Source organism: Tasmannia lanceolata, unplaced genomic scaffold, assembly GCF_043159265.1.
Source record: "Tasmannia lanceolata isolate RefF3 unplaced genomic scaffold, GAP_Taslan_0.1 ptg000013l, whole genome shotgun sequence".
Lineage (NCBI taxonomy): Eukaryota > Viridiplantae > Streptophyta > Magnoliopsida > Canellales > Winteraceae > Tasmannia > Tasmannia lanceolata.
In genome coordinates this window covers 38774171-38795723 of record NW_027518690.1, presented here as the reverse complement: position 1 = coordinate 38795723, position 21553 = coordinate 38774171, and the positions used below count along the sequence as shown (strand labels likewise).

The following is a 21553-nucleotide window of genomic DNA, read 5'->3' as shown; positions in this document are numbered from 1 at the left end:
AACAACCAATTACTCCAAAAGATTAAGCTGTTTGCATTGGCGTTATTTAATATTTTATACTTTAATACAATATTTGATCGATCACAATTATGTAATAGTACATATGACTTAATAATAGCAATAGTAGAAAAGAACACAAGTAAGCTCGTGTAAACCTAATAGTAGTAATTCAGCAAAATTATTGTGCGAAGTGAAATGCAAAAGCTAACAAGGCATCTTTAATATGAATACAAAATTTGACAGTAAGAAATCAGAATTAACTTAGGGAAGTGATATTTACGCCCCTTTTGATCACCAGGGACACCCAGTGCCAGTGTACGTGGCAATCAAATCCACTAGATTCTTCTGACGTCAAGTACATTGGCCCCCCTTTAGTCATTGATACACTGGCGCTGGGTGTCCCTGGTGATCAAAAGGGGCATAAATATCACTTCCCTTAACTTAAAGTGCAACAATATGGAAAAGCAAACATAAACGGTAGACTGCACTAGAGCAGCTGGTTAGTGTGATCTAATATGTAAACAAGAGGAAATTCATCAATTTACACCAATATAATTCAGAATAATAAAATATAAGATCGGGTTTTGTCAAAAATTGACTTCAAGAAATAACCAACCTGGTCCATTAGCAAAAGTGAATCTTGAAAAGTAAGCACGGCAAGACCCGCATTATGGAAGACGGTTGCCGCCGAGAGCATCACCACATTATTCACCAGAAAAATGACACTAAAAGTACATAGGATAGCGAACAAATGGTCATGACATAAGGCACCCAAAGAGACGCTAGGTAGTCTCTGCTGCTTCTGCAATGAGACATGAGCCAAACTTCATAAATTAGACGTGTAATCCATTTTTTAGATTTTAGAAATAAAAATCTACGGGGAAGGGTAATGCACGAGTACAATGCAATAACATGTCAAGGAAAATAAGATTCCCAAAAAGGTAAGCACTAGACATTAAAATAAAATAGAAATTTTCAAAGTACAGAGCCATCAGCCATGAGAAATGCTCAAGAGATTCTCAATTCAAGAAAAAAGAGGTTATACCTCAATAAATATAATTACAACTACAAAAGGTTCTATCACGACATAAAGTAATATATTCTACAAGAAGTCTACAACAGAAATACCCTTGTGAACAAAAAGTAATAGACCACGAAAAAAAAAAAGTATTCTCCATCCTTGTCCACTGCCGGCTATCTTGAGATGCGAGAAGGCAAAACAGGGTAACCATAAAAGTGGAAGGCGTGAGATTATTTTTTTAGAGGATGTTGGATTTGTTTGCGCTGGTTTCTCAAGTACAGAGAGACAATTCATCTGCAGTGGACTAGTGATATATATCTAAAAGGCCCGAGGAGGAACCAAATTTTACTAGCAAATTATTGTGCTTGGGAATAACTTCAACCATATAAACATAATAAAAAATTGTGTTCAAGAATCACAAGGACCAGAAGAACCTTAGCAGGGAACCTCGTCTGGCACATTTGGCAAAGCATCGAATATATGATTTCAAAAATGCACAAGTTATGAGAAGCAAGAAATAGTCAATAGTAAACAGGCGATCTAGCCATAAACAAACTTTACATTAGACAAAAAACTGTAGAGGATTGATATTCCCACGCCCAAAAACAATATAGCCACAGCCTTCTCTCCCTTTTAGAGGTTCACTAAAATTCCCAGTACCATTATGGCTCCAATCACCAATTGCATGAAGAAAGGTGAATTCTTATGGTAATAGGCACCCGCTAAAGCCTTTTAAGAGGTTAAAAAAGGATGGCAGAGAGTATGGTCTCACAATTGCTATATTTCTCTAAACTATGAAGTCATATGATATGCATCTAACATAGTAGGTATTGGAAAAATTCTGAGTAAATAGGGTCATCGTGTGGCCTTTTCAGGCGAGACGTTAAATCAGACAAAATAGCAACACTCTAATTACAATAAGGCATTCTATGCCGTTCTACAAGCTATCAGATATTGGTGGCATTAACTTCTACGTAAGGAATTTGTGCTTTATTTGGATAATCAGGCATTGAAGTATCTACACTCTTGGAAGCAACTGAATTCGAAGCATGCTAAATCGAGTGCTTTGTGTAAGAATATAGTTTTGTCTTAACCTATGATTTAGCCGACACTTTGAATTTATTACTGACACACGTGTCCTGCCATGTCCGACACACGACGCACGTGTCGACACTCCTTTGGACACTTCTAAATGTATTGCAGAGTTAATGTGTGTGTGCAGACGCCTATTTGTGCAATAATCAATAATTTTATGTGTACGTATGTGTCACCATTTCTAGATTTTTAGATGTTGTCATGTTGGACGACTCATATCCATGGCGAAACTCGACACACGAATCCATATCAACAAATTAAGATTATATATACTTTCTATTTAAGTCGTGCTCCCGACATTAGTGTGTGTCGACACGCGACACTCATGTCCGTGTCCACAAATCATAGGTCCTAACATTTTTTTTAGAAAGAATCATAGGTCCTACATATGGCTGGTGTGGAAACCAATACCAAAAATGTAGTCTCAAAAGGTATGCCGCATTAACAACATGATGGCAAGATGAGCATCCTACCTACTCTAAACATGATGGGTATCTTTTTGAAGACACTGAATTGTGCTTGCCTAATACTTCATTGAGAGGGCGAGTAATATGGAATTATATGTTGAAGAGTCTTCAAGACACTTTAGCAGAGACAAAACCATTGTGATGTTTGAGAACTTCTACTATTGGCCATCACTAAAAAGGGATGTTGCGAAGGCAATCCACCAATACTGAATATGTCAGCCACCAAAAGACAAGTAGTAGAACACATGGTTTTACGCACAGTTGTCAGTACCTCATGAGCCTTGGAATGAACTCAATATGGACTTTGTTCTAGGATTGCCTGACTCGGCAAGGACATGATTCAATATATATATGGTAGTTGATAGATTCTCAAAGATGGTGCATTTCTTACCATGTAGCAAAACTTCAGACGCAGTCAACATGGCCAGACTTTTCTTCAGAGAAGTAGAACATCTTCACGAGCTTCCAATGACTATTGTTTCAGATCGTAGTGTCAAATTCATGAGCTAGTTCTAGAAAACATTGTTAAAGATGATGGGCACTAAGCTACAGTAATCAAAAGAATTTCGTCCAAAAATAGATGGCTAGACGGAGGAAAAAGTAAAACATCTTTACGGGCTTCTAAAGACTATTGTTTCAGATCGTGATGTCAAATTCATGAGCTAGTTCTAGAAAACATTGTGAAAGATGATGGGCACTAAGCTACGATAATCAAAAGCATTTCATCCAAAAATAGATGGCTAGACGGAGGTGATAAACCATAGCATGTGTTGCCTATTGCGATGCTTGGTAGGAGATAACGTTAAAGGATGGAAATACGAATTACATATGGCTGAGTTTGGTTACAATATCTCTGTCAACTATTCAACAGGAAGGAGCCCATTTGACATAGTTCTTGGCATGCAGCCAAAGAAGCCAATTGATTTCGTATCTCTACCGCATGAAGCAAGATCGAGTGTCGAAACAGGAGGATGTGCAAAACAAAAACAGGTCTACATAGAAGATTCGAAGGAAGATCGCCTAGTGCAGTGAACCTTACAAAACAAAAGCAGGTCTACATTGCTGATTTGTTGAATTTCAGGAATGCCATATGGTTACGAAACAAATGCCAGAATGATTTCCTAAAGGAATAATCTAGAAGTGCAGCTCCTTACAAGATCATTAAGAGGAACAATGTGAATGCTTAATGACGCAGGACGGGTATGGGAAGATCATTATACATTTAGCTCTGATACCAAGTTGATGTAGGACAATTTTATGGAAGGGACATTGGTGGTAAAAAGAATGGGTGAAATTTAGGGTTTTGGATACTAAAACATGTGATTAGATTGAAAAAAATATTTCTAATAAGTTTAAGTTAGGTTTAGAAGGGTTCAGATGTATGCCAAGAATGTGCAAATGTATGCCGAAAAGGTGCAAACGTTGCCAGAAAGATGCAGGCAAGGGTTTTGTGGTGAAACTAACGGGCGTGAGGATCAAAGAATAACATGTAGAGATCAAATTAAATTAAAAAATTAAATAGAAAGCTTAAGAGAAAGGAAATAAAGAAAGAGATTACCCCATAGGGTCTTCTCCTAACAAGGGTTCATCCAAGCTTGCGAGCAAATTGCATTATTATATTCTATAATGTCCGTCAAAAATGGCCAAATGCCTTAAATTTATAGACAAACAAAACTTGGACTGCATGACCTAATCCTCTAATTCTTTTTCTTTTTTTGAGTTGTAAAAGGATTTTATTAAAAAAAACGAGACGGAGAGGGTCCCAAGAGTAAAACGAAAATCTAGCTATTAGAGATATAAAAACAAAAGAGTACATGATTAAAGCTAGAGAGGGAAGAAATAAAACATCTCTAAGCTCTCCCTTGATACTCCTTTGGCCAATCTGCCTGCCTCCCCATTGGCTGACCGTCTTACATGGTTAAATGAAACCGATATCATTCCCAATTTGTCCCGTATCTCGTCAAAGACGGCTGCATATGTCCAAGGAGGCACGCGTGATCCTCTTAGCCACCTAATGACATTAAGAGAATCACCTTCAATTACTGCCTTGTTTGAATCCACATTTTGGAGCGTTTTAATTCTTGATGAATAGCACGAACTTCTGTCTCCTTAGCATCTGCCACCCCAATCGGGCCTCTAAAGGCCCATCTTGCTGCCCCTTCTTTATCCCGCAACAAACCTCCAATCCCTAAGGGTCCAGGGTTGCCCAACCTAGAGCCATCAAAATTCAGCTTTAAAAGTCCATGTGCCGAAGGTGTCTCCAAACTTGTATTGTTTTGGGCACATTACTAGAAGCACCACAAATCTCTTGCAATCCATGCTATGGCTCATATGTCGATACTCGATACAAACCTGAATTTTTCTAAAGTTTACATCCATGAAATAGTTAGGCAATCACCTTATTGAACATGAATTAGACTCCTTTCAAGAATCCTGTGCATTACGTTCATTCCAAAGGACTCATATCATAGCCAAAAAGGAAACATTCCAAAGAATTTTACCTTTAGGCTCTCTTCAGTTGCATTATGAGGTCGGAAAGGAAAAGGAAATGACGTCGCAAAAGGAAAGAAAAAGAAATAGAAAAGGGGGAAAATAGGTGTTTTGTTGTATGAAAAAGGAAAAGAAAATAAACTAACTTTGCTCGTCCTCTTCCTCTAAAACTAAGCAACCCCATCTTCTTCTTTTTTGTGTCAAAGCAGGGCAACCCCATCTCCTTCACAGATGACCAAATCTGGAACCCCAAATCTCGTAGATCTAGAGGGTTAATTTTTTTCTTCCTTTCAAAAACCCCAATCTTCGTGTTTTTTCTTCCCTGTGTTGTAGGTTTCATCTTCTTTGCCATGAGGTTTGGGGTTTTGCATAGGGCAAGAGACAAATCTGGGAAGAAGTGGAGAAGCAGAGTGCAGGGGAGGGGTTTTTTGCAAATGGGGTTTCCTCCATGAGGGTTTCTGAGTTTGGGACATGAAAATCTATTTCTAGGGTTAGGGTAATGTTCGCAACAAATTTCAAATGCATGTAAAAGACAATCACACACATAAAAAGTATTGAGATCAAATTTTCCTCTTGCAAGAAGAGGTTTTATTAATTTTGGTAGGGATCGTACACTTTCGGCTTTATTGGCCGTTAATTACATTTCTTGAAGAAAGAACATACCTCTGATTATCCATCAAGAGGTACCTGTCTAAATACAACATTAAGTTAATTATCCTCCAAAAAGATCTGGATCCTTTCAGATGAAATTTCTATATCCTAGAAACTTTCTTCTTCTCTTTGGGGAGACGTCATCTTTATCATCCTTCTCCTAGAGGAAAAGGTCATCTCCCTTTAGGGAGCCTCTGGGAAGAGATCCTAAAGGGACCTTTAAAGAGTCTCCAGAAAGAAGATTCTAAAGGGATTTTCTTTCGTCTTCCTTTTTGGGAGCCATCATCTTTATCATCCTTCTCCGAGAGGGGAAAGGTCTTCTCCGTTTAGAAAGTCTCTGGGAAGAGATCCTAAAGGGACCTTTAGAAAATCTCACGAAAGAGATTCTAAAGAGATCTTCTTTCGTCTTACTTTTGGGGAACCTTCATCTTTATCATCTTTGTCCTCGAGGATAAAGGTCTTCTCCCTTTAAGGAGTCTCTAGGAAGAGATCCTAAAGGAACTATTAGAGAGTCTCTAGAAAGAGATTCTAAAAGGATTTTCTTCTTTCTCCCAAAGGAGAAAGGTCTTCTCCTTTTAAGGAGTCTCTGGGAAAAGATCTTAAATGAACTTTTAGAGAGTCTCTAGAAAGAGATTCTAAAGGGAACTTTTAGAGAGTTGCAAAGGAGAAAGGTCTTCTTTCTTTTGGGAAAAACATCGTCTTAATCTTTTAGGGGCAAACCGCCGTCTTTATCATCTTCCTCAACTCAACTCAACAAAGCCTTTGTCCCAAACTAGTTGGGGTCGGCTAAATGAATCCTTTAGAAAAAAATCATGAAGAAGGTAAAAAGAATCTACCCGGCACTAATCCTGGTTCTAGTTGGGTTCTTCTACGTGGATCATTTTCTTCCATTCTATCATATGCAAGGTCATGTTCACTGTTATGTTCCTAGCTATCAAGTCTTTCCTCAATGTTTCTACCCAAGTTGTTTTCGGTCTGTCCCTACCACTTTTTACCCCATCAATTTGGCACGAGTCGCCTCTTCTCACCAGAGCATCCCAAGGCCTACGTTGGATATGTCCAAACCATCTTAAGCGGTGCTCTCTCATCTTCTCCTCAATTGGAGCCACCCCCACCTTTTTACAAATGTCTTCATTTTTAATTATATCTAGCCTTGTGTGGCCGCACATCCATCTAAGCATTCACATTTCCACTACACTCATCTTATGCACATGCAGCGTCTTAGTGGCCCACCATTCTGAGCCGTACAGCATGGCTGGCCTCACAGTTGTCTTATAAAACTTTCCCTTCAACTTGGTAGGGATTTTACGGTCTCACAGAACTCCTGAGGCAAGCTCCCACTTCAACCAACCTGCTCTTATTCTATAGTTAACATTCTCTTCAATCTCTCCTTCCTTAAGCAGAATTGAACCAAGATAGCGAAAGATATCCCTCTTAAGTACCTCCTGTCCAATCATATTTACTGCATCCCCGTCCCACCTCCTTACATTACTAAAGTAGCATTCCATATATTGTCTTAGTCCTACTCATTCTAAAACCTTTCGATTCCAAAGTAGTTCTCCATAACTCTAATTTAGCATTTACTCCTGCTTTGGTTTCATCGATTAATACTATGTCATCTGCAAATAACATACACCACGGCACCTCATCCTGGATACCCTCTGTAAGCTCATCCATAACTAGCGTAAAAAGATAAGGGCTTAGAGCTGATCCTTGGTGCAGTCCCATTGTAATTGGAAACTTACTAGACTTGCCGTCCGTGGTTCTGACACTAGTTACTGCTCCATCGTACATATCCTTAATTACATCAACATATTTAGTAGGCACTTTTTCCCTGGACCCACCACATAACACTCCTGGGAACCCTATCATACGCTTTCTCCAAATCAATGAAAACCATATGAAGGTCTTTTTCATTTTCTCTAAATCTCTCCATTAACCGCCTAATCAAGAACATAGCTTCCATAGTCGATCGTCCGGGCATGAAGCCAAACTTATTCTCCTACACCTTAGTCTTTTTTCTTAGTCTATGCTCAATTACCCTCTCCCACAGCTTCATGGTGTTACTCATTAGCTTAATTCTCCGGTAATTGGTGCAACTCTGAATACCCCCTTTTATTCTTATAAATAGGGACTAATGTACTCTTCCTCCACTCATCAGGCATCTTCTTAGTCTTCAAAATATTGTTAAATAATCTAGTTAACTAGACCAGACCCACATCACCCAAGCATCTCCAAGTCTCAATAGGAATATCGTCAGGCCCCCTAGCCTTACCTAATTTCATATTTTTCATTGCTACTCTTACCTCTACTGTTCGGATTCTATGAACAAACCTCTGATTTGTATCATCTTTCTCCCGAAAGAAAAAGGTCTTCTCCCTTTAGGGGGTCTCTGGGAAGAGATCTTAAAGGGACCTTTAGAAAGTCTTTAGAAGAGACTCTAAAGGGATTTTCTTCAACCTTCTCATGAAAGAGAAAGGTTTTCTTCCCCGGAGAAAATCTGCAAAAGAAAGAAAGAAGAAAATAAAAGAACTGTTAGCCAAATCTTTTCTCACCTTTCTCTCTTCTCTTTCTTCTGTTTCTCCTTTTGCGTAGCTTTTTTTTTTCAAAAGATCTGATCCCCATTTCTAAAGGATATTACCCTATTTATAGAACTCTCTTGAAGTGGTTGGCAACTGCCACCTCAGCCCTTCTCTCTCAACTTCACAATCTCCACTTCTCCTTCTATGGAGAATTATGTAACTTCCTCTTTTTTGAAAAGTGGACGACTCATTTCTCCTTTTGCGAGAGTTATTTTGTTCCCTAAAATTTAAAGATTTCTTTTCTTAGTCGTGGGCTCTTTTTTGTTTTCTTTTTTATTAAAGTCTTTAACTTTATGTTTATCCTTTTATTTTAGGGAATAACATGCGTAATCACCCCTTTTCTCTTGCTTTAGTAAGGGGTTTTACTATGCCCCTTTTGTAAAATTTTGAGTCCAACGGGCAAAAGGAGTAAGCAGATAAGCAAATTCCAACAGATAGGTGAAAAACCCAATCAAAAGTGGCGAAAAAACCCCCAAACCTTATATGAGAGTGAAAGCCAAAACCAAAAAAACAAAACAACTCAGATCTAAGAGGAAGAATAAAGAGACAGAGAGAGAATCAAGTATTTTAGGGCAAGACAGAGAGCGAGGAGAGAGGGAGAAAGAGAGACAGAGTGGAAGAGGATGCATGTGAAAAAGAGCTTACCCTTTGCTAGGGCATGGGCTCGAGGAGGAAGACGAGTAGGCCTGTGAAGAGAGATCGTACCCTCGTTTCTGTTTTGCATTTTTGCAAACTTGATAAAGGCAAGATTCCCACAATTATGACTCAAATACGATGCTTTTTTATGGACTTTTGAGCGGGGAAAGTACGCTGAAGCGTAGGATGGTGCGGATTCCACGTACGCCCACCCAAATCAGTTTCTCACTCAACAAAACACACATTTAGCGCACTTTACCACGGAAAATACCCCATTTTCTTTTCTATTTCCCCCGAAACGGCGCAACCAAACAGATCCTTACTTTTCCACGTTGCCAATGCTCAGCTTTCCAAAAGCCCCAAGAGTTTAGCAAGGAACACCCAGGCTATCCCAAATATGGGAAGTAATCTACCCCATAATTTTCTAGCTATCTTGCAGTGGACTAGGAGATGGTCCACAGACTCACCAGACTCTATACACAATGCGCAGTAATCGATAATCAATATTTTCCACTCCCTAAGGAAATCAATAGTTTGGATCCTGTCCCGGCTAGCAGCCCAACCAAAGATACAAACCCTCGCCGGAGCTTGGATGTCCCACACTTTGGCTACTTTGGAGGAATCAAAGCAAGGTAGAAGCTTGTGGTAGAATAATTTAACCGAGAATTCCCCATCTGTTCCAGACCCATATCATTTTATCTTTCCCATCAAGTTTGATGTAGCATCACTCCAAAATCTGCAAAAACCTTCCCACCATTTCAAGTTCCCTGTCAAAGAAATTTCTTCAAGAATGAGACCATATCACCCTATTATTTGTTCGACTGAAGCACTCTTTTACCATAACTTCTTTACCCGATGCCAATGCAAATAACTGCGGAAACTACTCTTTCAGAGGGGCGTCAATACACCATTTGTCCCATAAAAAACGTACTCTTTCCCCATAATATACTCCTTACAATAACTTAGCTAAAAATTGAACTTAACAAAGCACTAATAAAAAAAATAACTTAGATTTGAAGCACATTATATCCCGCCATAACGTTCTCCCTGACTTCCTAAACTTATCCTCTGTCTCCCAATGACATTCTCATGAAGCATACTTGACTTCAATGACTTTTGCCCATAACTGAGACTCCTCATCTCCATATCTTCAAAGCCACTTACCTAGAAGTGCTTGATTCGTTTCCTTAATTCTAATAAAACCCAAATACTCTAATTCTAATAGAACCCATATACTGAATCCTAACAGAACAACAAAAATCTCTACAAACTAGAACTTCTAATCAAACTCAAATATATATAGGGAGCTTACAATTGAAATTATCCAAACTTATACTTTTTAGTAACACTGGACTTGCTATTTTTAGTAATCTGGAACTTATTATGTTTCATAAGAGCAAACTTACTATTTTTAGTAAACCCAAATTTACTACTTTTTGTAAATACGAATTTACTACCCTTAGTTAATACAAACTTACTATATTTAGTAATTTTGATGAGGACACCCAAAAACATTATAACGCTCCCCCTCAATTGACATTGGCACCCCTTCTATAATAAACACTTAAAATTAAAATTACAACATGGGTCTGAGGATGGTCCCCATCATTCTCCATTGCTTGAAAAGATTCGACCCCATAGAATATAATGGTTGTTATGACAGATGGGAGTTTGTCAGCTCATATCCTCACACAAGTTGATTAAGTATTTCCAACGCACAAGAAGCTTTAGAAAAGTATGTCGGTGATGTGATCACAAGGTCCGCCTTTAACATATTCCGTATAATGTGCCATCTTAGGCAGGAAGAAACGTTGGGGAATCCAAAAGACTTGGTAAAATGCAAGGGGAATCCATCATGTCCAAGTGCTTGGCATACTGAAAGCAGCAGTCCTCACTTCTTCCTCTTCAAACTTTCTTTCAAGCAAAGCTTTACGCTATTCAGAAATTGAATGCATTGATGTCATCATATTTAGGTCTCCACCAATTCTTGTGTGAGTTAAAGATCGATATAATAACCAATAAATGCCTGGTTAATGTCATTTTGATTTTTTGACTAGCTGTTGTTCTTGGTTACATCTTCTCCTAGCATTCACTAATTTATGAAAGTAAGTTGTTTTTCTGTCTCCCTTCTTAATCTAAGTGAAACTAGATTTCTATATCCAGCTAACTTCTTCCCAGTTGAGGATATTATCATATTCATCCCTTCACTTTAAGCCTACTAGCCTAGCAAGCTCGTCCACTTCATTTAGAGGTCTCTATTCACTGATTTGTATCTAGCTGAGAAATGGATTCGAATGCATCGTCTTTTTGTCAGTCAACTTTCTGAATGTGCTCCCATTCCGTCCTTTCAACTTCTCTTTGATTAGCTTCAGCTTGGTCATAAACTGAAAGTTTTTCAACACTGACACCATACAATCTTTCCGCCATCAGGCAACCATCCCATCAAAAGATTCAAAACTCGAAACACTCATCTAAGTTAATTCAGAAAGGCTTCTGACACGACGTTAGCAAGAGCAAGAGAGGGCAGTAATCCGATATTGGTCAAGGAAGAGCCAACGCCCCAATATGAGGGAACATATCTCCGCAGTATGAGAGGACATGTCTTCCCAACTCAAAACATGAGCAGCCCCCCACCCCCCCCCCCCCCCCCCCGGCTCTTCTCAAACCCGCCTAATAGTGTTGAAATCACCACCAATGCACCATGGAAAGTTCCACCTACTAAGAACCGAACCTACCTCTTGTCAAAAAGCATCTCTCCTTGGATCTATTTGACTATAAAACCCCGTAAAAATCCAATTATAACCAACAATCTAAAACGGACAGAGATAGAAAATTCTCTAGTATGATGGTCCCCTGCAAGAAAAGTATCTTGATTCCACATCACTACAAAACCCAAAGATCTCCCCGATCAAAGGCAAGACGAGAGACTCAACATGGCCACCACCCCACAACTGCGTAACAGTCGATATCCCAATTCTCACCTTCTTGGACTCCTGAATAAAGAGAATATCCAGATTTCTACTTTGTCCAAAATCAGCTACAGCATTTCTCTTAGATTTGGAGCTCAGGCCCCTTATGTTCCAAGATCCTATCTTCATAATCAACCAAATAGGTTATCAAAATCTCCGTCCTCCCATAGCTGCAGTATGATTACTTTCTCCGACATATTGACATTATCGGCCAGTCATTCCAAGCAGTGTTTAAAAATGCAGATGCGAGTCAAAATGCGGCAAAGAAAAATCCTAGACGACTCGGCACAGATGCGGCCAAGAATGAGGTTGACGCAGCCGAGAACTCGGTTGATGCAGCCGAGTACTCGGTTGACGTGGCCGAGTACTCGGGAGAGTCAAAGAGTTTTTATTAACTCTGTAGGGCAAAACACGGAACGCGGCCAAGGGAAAAGGGAATCGACTCGGGGAACTCCACGATGACACAAGGGAGTTTAAAAACTATGGGTCATCATATCTCTGTCTTCCAACATCTTCAGCGGATCTCTTAGCTTTGGATTTATCCACCTTTGTTCCCATACAAATAGTATCACCCACCAGTAGCATGTGCTCCATGCTGAAACCACTGTCTTCCAACAATTTCAGCAGCTCTCTTAGCTTGGATTTATCCGCCTTTGTTCCAATACCAATAGCATCACCCACCTGTAATGTGTGCTCCATCCCAAAATTGAGGTATTCGAACGCTCTATGGAATTCAAGGCAAGGGTCCATCTTCATATATTTAAATGAGAATATAGATAGGATAGGAGGTGTTTGGTTCAAACAGCTACCATCCTGCAGGTTTTCGAATTGCCTCCTACAATGAGCAGAAGAGCTACGTGAGGATACTGTGATCCATCCAACATCTGAGCTTTGATCAATATCCTCTCCCAGAGGAATACAAACACAGCATCTTAGGTAAACTCTGGCATTAAAGGGTGTTTAAAACTCAATTTTTGGGCCTGCGGAGATCTGTGGGCTAAAGCTGAATAAGATGGGCATGGGCCGTTAGGAGGACAATCATGGGCAGAGATAGATGGGCATTCAGACTTCAGAGGATATAGTCAAGGACATATCTTTACATTTTTTGCCCTCAAGAACTTCAAATATCCCTTTCTCTCCTCATTTCTCAATGTGTTCCATTAAGAGGCGATGTCCACACTTTCAAGAGATCGACAGACATGATCTGCTATCATGAGACGCTTGAATTTAACCTTAACTTTGGTGCCCAATCATCTTTTTCCTCTGATATTTCTCAGTTGTTGACAATTGTCGACCATTGCTTGACACGTCCAGAACTTCCAACAGCAGGCACTCTGTTGAAGTATCAAAGATTAAATAACACCTTCTCCAACAGCTTAAGCTTTTGGAGAAGTTGGTAAGTTAACATGTGCTATGATACCATGTGATAACAACCAGTTACTCCAAAAGCTTAAGCTGTTCAAAAGGCGTTATTTATCTTTTATACTTTAACACACTCGATGCTTTATCAAAATTAGAGTGGGGATCCGACGGCACTCGTATCATCAATGACCTTCTGCCAAGCTGAATGACTCGCTCCTAGTTTAGGAGATCAGGAACACCACAAGTCAGTGGCATGGGTTTGCACACCTTCTCTACTGGTGGGCGATCGTTAAAAACCGCCTGCAACCCAAAAAAAATTTCTTTTTAATCAGTAGTCTAAGAGGCACAATCTTTGAGCAAGCTTCATCGATCACATGTAAGATTCTCTACTCCTTCAACCTGGAGGCAAACAAGGAAGAGTGGTCGACATCTCTAACAGCCCCAATCCTCTCTCCAATCAAGTGAAATGTTTATTTATTCCAAGCATGGAGAGGACTCCTGATACAGAACAACACCATAAAGATGAAGGTGTCTGCGACCGATTAGGGCATCATTCTAGCAAAAGAGACAATCGCAGTCAGAGAAAACAGGACCTTTATCAAATTCTTTACCTCATCTTTTGAAGCTAATAGGAGTAGGACCACATCAGGACCTAAATAGGAAATATTAAAGCCCTCCACCAATCTCCATCGCCATGCGGCAAAAAATTTCATTGTCTCCAAAGAGTGAAACTCTAGCAAGAGAATCCAAATCACGTGTTTAGCCAAAGTGGCGATGTAAGAGTTCACTGCAATATCAGAAACCACAAAGGGGTTTCCTTGGGACTACTAGTATCTTTAGTATAATAAGAAAGAGGATCTCTTTTCCGTTACAGGAAATTGGCATGGAGGTCTACTAGTAGAGATGGAAATATTAGAAAGGCTTGCAATAAAAAACAATGGTGTAACAAGGAAAGTTGGTGAATTAGAAAATGCTTTTTCGAGAAGACCAGAATCTTGTAGGAAGTGATTCTCTATTGGTGAATGGAAATTTCGAGAATGATAGAAGAATCAAGATAGTAGGCCAAGAAGTCACCATAATTGGGTCTGAGAAAAAATTGCACGGAGATGTTTGAATGGTTGTTTTTCTCTTCGCCTTCTGGCTATCTTGGCATTTTTTGAATGGCGGTCTCTATGCGGTCGAAGATTTATTAAGTCCAAGATGACCTGAACCCGAACTGATGAGTATGTTCACGAGTTGATAATGAAGAACCCGATTTGGATCCTTCCCTATTGAGAAATCCATATCAGAAACTGGAAGGAAGATAAAATCTCTCACTACCAGCAGCAGCAACAGCAGGTTGCTACTCTCAAGAATCCATCAATCCAAATAGACGAACGGCAGTTCTTGACCCATCCGAGCATGGATTTCCTTGGCTAGAGAGAGAGAGAGAAAGAGAGAGAGTTTTCCTATTTTAAACTGGTTTACCTGTTGTAGCCGGTGAGAGGGGTAAGGCAACCGAAACGTGAAAAAAGGAGGCGGATTTATAATCTCCATTTCTTTATCAATTAATCATCAATATTTAAAAAAAACATAATAATTTTACCAGGTTGCAAACATACATAGGTTGGCAGCATGGAGACATGAGGGATATAGATAAAAGATTCTGTACAATTACTGTTATGGGAAGATGAAGGGGCAGGTTTGATTCAATTAAAAGACCAATTGGCCCATCTAAGAACAAGATTACATGCTCCATGTCTGTCCCGAGAAAAGTACAAGATATGATGATCATGGAGCATTTGAATGTGGGGAAGGAAGATAAAGTAGAATTGAGATATCCAAATGATACTTCACGACCATGGTTTGAAATTTCGGTTTCGGCATAAATTTCGGACCTAGCTGAAAACGAAATTTCAGCCGAAATTCAGTAAAGAGATACGAAATGTCATTTTTTGTGACTGAAATTTGGTACGGGAATAAAAAATTAATATTTTTTTCAAATTTTCGACGAAAAACGACATTTCGGATTTCGATCAATTCAGTGTCGGTGTTGACCGAAATCCGAAATTTCAAACCATGTTCGGATTTCAGTCGGAATTTCGGATTTCGGTCGAAATTTCAAACCATGTTCATGACTGATTATTAAAGGAATTAAAAATCCAAGAAGGATGTGACAAGACAATGGAAAATATTGAATAAAAAAGAATCGGTTTGTAGAGATAAGTCAGGAGCGAAAGTATAGGCTTGAGTGCAGGTGTTGCAGCAGCATTCACAGCTACCGGTAGTCTTCAAGTACCCTGTCGGGCCTATCCTCCAAGCATGACACTGATGTAGGCTAGGGAGAGAAAGAAGAAGAATGAAGGAGAAAAGTAGAAGAGAAGAAGTAAAAGAAGAAGAAAGAATTCTGCAGGGGAAAGAGAACTCGAGCAATAATCTCAATTAATCATCAAAAGTAACAAGAAGTTTGTAAATTGGCCTAAGAAAAATTAATAAAAGACTAAAATACCCATAATAAGTAATAACAGACCAAAATCACTCCAATAATGCCAAATAATCCCTAAAATATCCCCACGAACAATAAAACATCCCTACGGACAATAAAAAGATCCCTACGGACAATAAAAAAATCCCTACGGGGCCCATGAGTGCGGCCCCGCCTAGAATAAACTTGCAACAGACAACTACAATCCTCATCAGACAGATCAAAAACACAACCAATACCATAACAAAGGGGGAAAAGAAGAAGATTGCAAAAGAAATGGATAGAACAGCATAGGCATAGTCTTGAAAACAGACCAACACAAAACTTCAAATCGATAGCACCTCAAAGTACAAAATATATGAAAATATATAAGGCTATCAGGAAAGTAGGCATTATGCTCATCCACCTATATGAGCCACTTGCTTTAAGGAATTTCAAGGACAGCAATGACCCTGCTGAAAATACAAGATTATCTGGATGAGCAAAGGGCAGCCATGTGAGAGCCCCGAACCGGCTCTCCCTTTGGACAACATCAGAGTAGTTCTAGAAGCATTAAAGTGAATCAATGAAGCAACACAATTCTACTTAAGCAATTTAATACCAGATAGGTAAGCTGGATTGAAACCATGACCTCAAACTTCTGAAGTTTCCTAGGCCTTTAACTTTCAGTGGCATATTTACCCCCCTATCTATTCATCCACCCATCTACGTCCCAAGGGTGAGGTGTAGATACCCGGGACCCACATCATCTAAAAATCTACACCTCTGGAATATTGTGACAGCAAAGGCAATCAGTATGGTAGGCGATTAGATTGGACCAAGGACATATAACAGAGTAACCAAGTCTAGGAAATTTTACTTTTCAAAAAAATAAATAGTCTAGGAAACTTACACTGTCTCATACATGGACTATATCTCAACTTTCACCATAGCCATTTTTTTATCCAGTTCCTTTCCCCACTCTCGTGCTTCACTGACACCCCCAAACAATTAGTATATACTTTCCTTTTTGAACGGTGAGAGTGAAAATAAGTGTGTACTTGATGGATTTTTAGGTCTTGCTTGAGACTGTTTATTTTACGTAGATGAAGACAGAATAGCTTGTCACTCAGCCTTTATGCTATTTACTACAATGAAGTGGGATCTCCCCCAAGAACATATAATAGAATGCTGACCTCCTGTCGCTATTTTCTCCATCCACCATTTTGAGCAGTGTTTCCTAAATGATAGCTACAAGATAGATTTTCTGAAAGATGGTTAGTGAAGAAGTTGCTGCAGTCACTAAATTTCCTATAACAATAAGAACATAATGTTAGGAAGACTCGAATATCAGTTGGAGGGTTTCTTTAAATTCTACATGCAGTTGTTTGGGTAGAAAGCTTCTGGTAACTATGGGTTAAACATCTATAAAATATCTAAGGCATGCTTGGAATCTACTGGGTATGGTTGATTACCAAAGTAGATAATTAATTCTGCCAGACATACTCAACTCAACTCAACTCAACTCAACTCAACACAACTAAGCCTTTGTCCCATACTAGTTGGGGTCGGCTAATGAATCCTTTAGAAAATTTTCATGAAGAAGGTGAAAGTGTCTACACGGCTCAATCGACTAAGTCTAATCCTGACACTAGTTGGGTTCGTATACATGGATCATTTTCTTCCATTCTCTCCTATCCAAGTCTAATCCTGCCTGACATAAATTATTATATTGAAATATCACCTATCTACAACCATGGAAACTAGAGATCTCACTGCCTCATGGAAAAATGACAGGAAAAAAAGAGCATGCTTGGAATCCCAGGACGAATGCGGCCAGTAACAAAATATTTCAAAGTTGAAAAGAAGAAAACTGGAAGTGTTAATATTCTCCAACTAATATATTAAGAATGTCACCCTAATCAGGATGTTAAGGGAAAGAGACGGGAGAACTTAGACAGATGAATGATGGAAATAGAAAGAACAAAACAGGAAAAAAAAAAGAGTGGGTGTTGGTTCAATGAAGGGCACCTGTACGATGGATGAGTGGAGGTAAAAATTGTGAGGCATGATATTTGCACCAAGTAAGCTCATGAGTGAGTATGCACTCTCCCCTCTCAACCTTGGAAATACTCCATTCATGGCAACCGGAATTTCTGGTTGACTTATAAGTACTCCAAGCACATAAGAAAATAGTCCAAAGCCTGCTATGCTGATAAAGAACATTTCTGTCTTGCATTTATTCTGAAATCAGAGCACAAGTAACATATCATCACTGGGATTTTTTATTTTTTATTTTTTTTGAATAATTACAAATCAGCACTGAGATAATCTATAAGAAATGAAAAAAGTGAACATAAACAATCAAGCTTACCGGGAGGGTCATAAGAAACGGAAATAGAAACATGTCAACAACAGTCAAAAGAACACAAGTGAACATCTCCAGTCCCAAAATAAGATTGAGCCCATGTGCAATCCCGAGAATCTGGCAAGGACAATGCAACTTTAGATTAGAACTGATACAACCATGGTGGGAAGCCCCATATTCCAGGGGCTTTGCTCATTTTTCTAGTTCCCCTTTTAGAATAAAGGGATATATGACAAAAAAATTAGATGGAGCTGAGCAAATACCATAGTTAACTCCAAGACAATCACCGATAACTCTGCTTGAACGCCCAGCAATATGCATGTGGGCCTACTATACTCCTCACTGCAAATCTTTTGCAACAAAAGCATATCGAATATAACATATTAGTAAGAACTAGCGTTTCAAGCCATTCAAAAAGAGAGAGAGAGAGAGAACTAGTGTTTCAAAATGCGGATGTAGGTAAAAACGTACCAACGCAGAACCTAGTAGACTTGGCACGACGAGGCTAACTATTTGGATGACGCGGTCATAACTCCAAGTCATAGGAGTTTTGATTGACTTTGTAGGGCAAAAGGAGGACTCGGACAAGAACGCGACCAAGGTAAAAGGGAGTTAACTTGGGAGAGTCCATATGATATGGGCTAGGTTTGAACTATGGTAAGTACGAAATGACAGAACATAAGAATAATGGATTGTAGTTGAATGCCCCCAAAAGAAAAAAGTTACAAAAAATCACCTTAGCATCTATAAACACTAAGGAACTTTATCAACAACTTCATTCAAAATAATTGCATCCTCAAGGGAGAGAAATTTATTAGGTTAAGAGAACGGGGTGGAAAAGTTTTCACACATAAGTGAAGAAACAAAACCAGTAGACATTTTTTATGGATTATCATTGAGTCTAAAAGGCATTTAAGCTACAAAAAAAAGGGAAAGGATACCTGTGCAAGATTCTTTAAGTGAAGAAACAAAAGCAATAGACATTTTTTATGGAGCATCATTGAGTCCAAAAGGGATTTAAACTATACAAAAAAAAACATAAAGGAATACCTGTGCAAGATTCTTTCCAGTGACCACACCAATACGAGCAGTAAGATAGTGGCACAGAATAGCAGCACAATTAAAAGCAAGTACCAACGATACAAGATCAAATCCAAAACGGGCACCGCCATCAACAGCTGCAGCCCACTTCCCTGGGTCAATGTATCCCATAGAAATTAAAAGGGCGGGTCCCAGAGATGGGAATAAACGAGGCACTATACTAGACATCTGAATATCACTGGAGGCCTCAGTATCCATGTCTTAGAGTAAATCTTTACGTAAGTTGAATCACAATTATAGTGCGATACTTGAAACACACGTCTCCTTAACTGAAGATCCAACTAGCATCAAAACCAACAAATCATGTGGTCGTACGTAATAATGCTGACTCTGCAAATAATATATGTTGTCTGGAGTAGGGATGCAAACAAAGCATCCCTCTACTAGTTATCCATCTGGACATTTACAACATCCATGTTTAACCATCCTCGAGTGAGTACATAGTAAGGCCAGAGACAGTTCAACTTCCCTTAAAGCAAGGCAATATATGGAAAGATATACACACCACAGAGACCTCAATATACCAAGTCTCCCAAACCCATGTAATAAACTTGCATAACTTGAACCTCGATGCTTCCTAAAACACATTTGTTTGCATGGTAACACACTAGCATGGCAAAATCCCCCCTCCCATAGTGGTCAGAACCATTGCTTATCAGACAATCTGATTCTGATGACTATTGATAACTTAAAGGACTTAGTTTTCCTTATCTCACTCTTTCCTCATGAATTAAATTAGAAGATGTGTGGGCTTCTTCCCGTAACTTTTCAGTAAGCAGAATTAAAACTTAGAACAAATACAGTGTAAGGTGAAGCTTCCCCCACAGCCGCCTGTTAAATCAAATCAATTAATTTTTAGTACAGAATCTTAAAATCAACACGTACATGCATATAATAAACCGCTTGTGTACAAAATTTACTGATATTACAACTCAATGAATCAAATAATTGAATATAAGATTGGTCAAGTATATTTATATAATTAAGCACCTAGATGCTTAAAATGATAATACAAATTTATGTAAGTGCTTGCATGACATGGGTATGGCTAGCATCCATGGTTGCATTCACTGAATAACCCATCAGGATTTAACCAAGAATTTCATGAACCAGAACATTTTATTTTTTTAATTTTATTTTTTGGGAATGGCGGCATGAACCAGAACAAGCATAAACATTTTGCAAGTATAACTCTGTTCAATCGAAGCCTACCTCAAAAATTAATACAAAAGATTTCTATATGCTCAACTGAAAATACCTAATGTGAAATCAATGTCCAGAATAATTATTTAAAAATTCAAAGCTAAAAAAAAACCCAATCAATATCAATAAAACCCAGAAACCGAATGTGAAGATTCACACTACAAAACCCAAATAAGATCATCACATACACTCCACCACATCACTCCAGAAATGCCAAAGTTACCCAAATCACATAACTGAAAACCCTAATTCCTCAAAAAAAAAGGAGAAACACTCAAAACCCTAAAAACCAAAAACCAAAATCCCCATAAGACATTACAAATCAAGAATCAATTCCATTTATAGCAAAACAGAGAGACATCTATTTACACAGATCTGATTCCTTTAAACAGAACCAAAAATCAGAAAGTCAACAAATTGTAATTAGGGTTTTGACAAAAAAAAGAAGAAAAAGAATATAGAAAGAATAAAACATCACCCTTATATTGCATCTCCTCTTCCTCTGCTGTGTGTACTGAAAATAGAAACAGGCATTAAAGAAGGTGAAGACTAGAGAGAGAGAGAGAGAGAGAGAGAGAGAGAGTTAGCTAAAAGAACAAATGAGAAACATGAAGTGAAAAAACTAGAAATTTCCACATGATGAAAAAAGTATTCAGAAAAAGGCATGGAAAATTACTGTTAACGTTTTGGCACTTTTATAACTCCGTTTTATCTCTCTAGTCTTTATCTTTCCTTATTTATGAATTCCGTTTCTTTAGCATTTCCGACAAGGAGATTTCCGTTCCGGCACAAATATAGGTTCTTTCAGTTCCATGTTTTTTAGATAATAAGACAAAAATGCCCTTATATGGATTTTTCTATTAATTGGGAGATGGTTTTTCTGAGATTTTATACGGTGTAAGCACTTATAGTATCGTATTTTTCAATAGGGACTTTAAGGACCACATCATAGTGTGATGGAACATGACTTAAATAGGTTGTGCCCTAAAATTCATTTACATTGGATGATCATAGCCCTTAAATCTACAGAGGTTTCCATAATATGCAGCTCTTCTAAAGATAGGAGGGTTGGGATTATCTTATAGAAATGATTTTCTGGGCACAACCTATTTACATTGTGGCCCATCACATGGACGGTTTGGATCATCCCATAGTTTGGCCAGTA

General features: G+C 38.7%; 1 protein-coding gene across 1 annotated transcript in view; it reads right to left on the bottom strand.

Annotated features, from left to right (window-relative positions):
* Nucleotides 1-21174, bottom strand: part of LOC143890064 (ethylene-insensitive protein 2.2-like) — a 34582-nt gene extending 13408 nt beyond the window's left edge. The window contains exons 1-7 of the mRNA XM_077394607.1: nucleotides 21065-21174; nucleotides 20867-20902; nucleotides 19135-20016; nucleotides 18348-18434; nucleotides 18091-18201; nucleotides 17748-17960; nucleotides 617-802 (exon numbers count right to left, since the gene is read on the bottom strand). Coding sequence (XP_077250722.1) covers nucleotides 617-802; nucleotides 17748-17960; nucleotides 18091-18201; nucleotides 18348-18434; nucleotides 19135-19383 — 846 coding nt within the window. The 5' untranslated portion in view covers nucleotides 19384-20016; nucleotides 20867-20902; nucleotides 21065-21174. The remainder of the gene's footprint in view (nucleotides 1-616; nucleotides 803-17747; nucleotides 17961-18090; nucleotides 18202-18347; nucleotides 18435-19134; nucleotides 20017-20866; nucleotides 20903-21064) is intronic.
* Nucleotides 21175-21553: the final 379 nt, after the last annotated feature.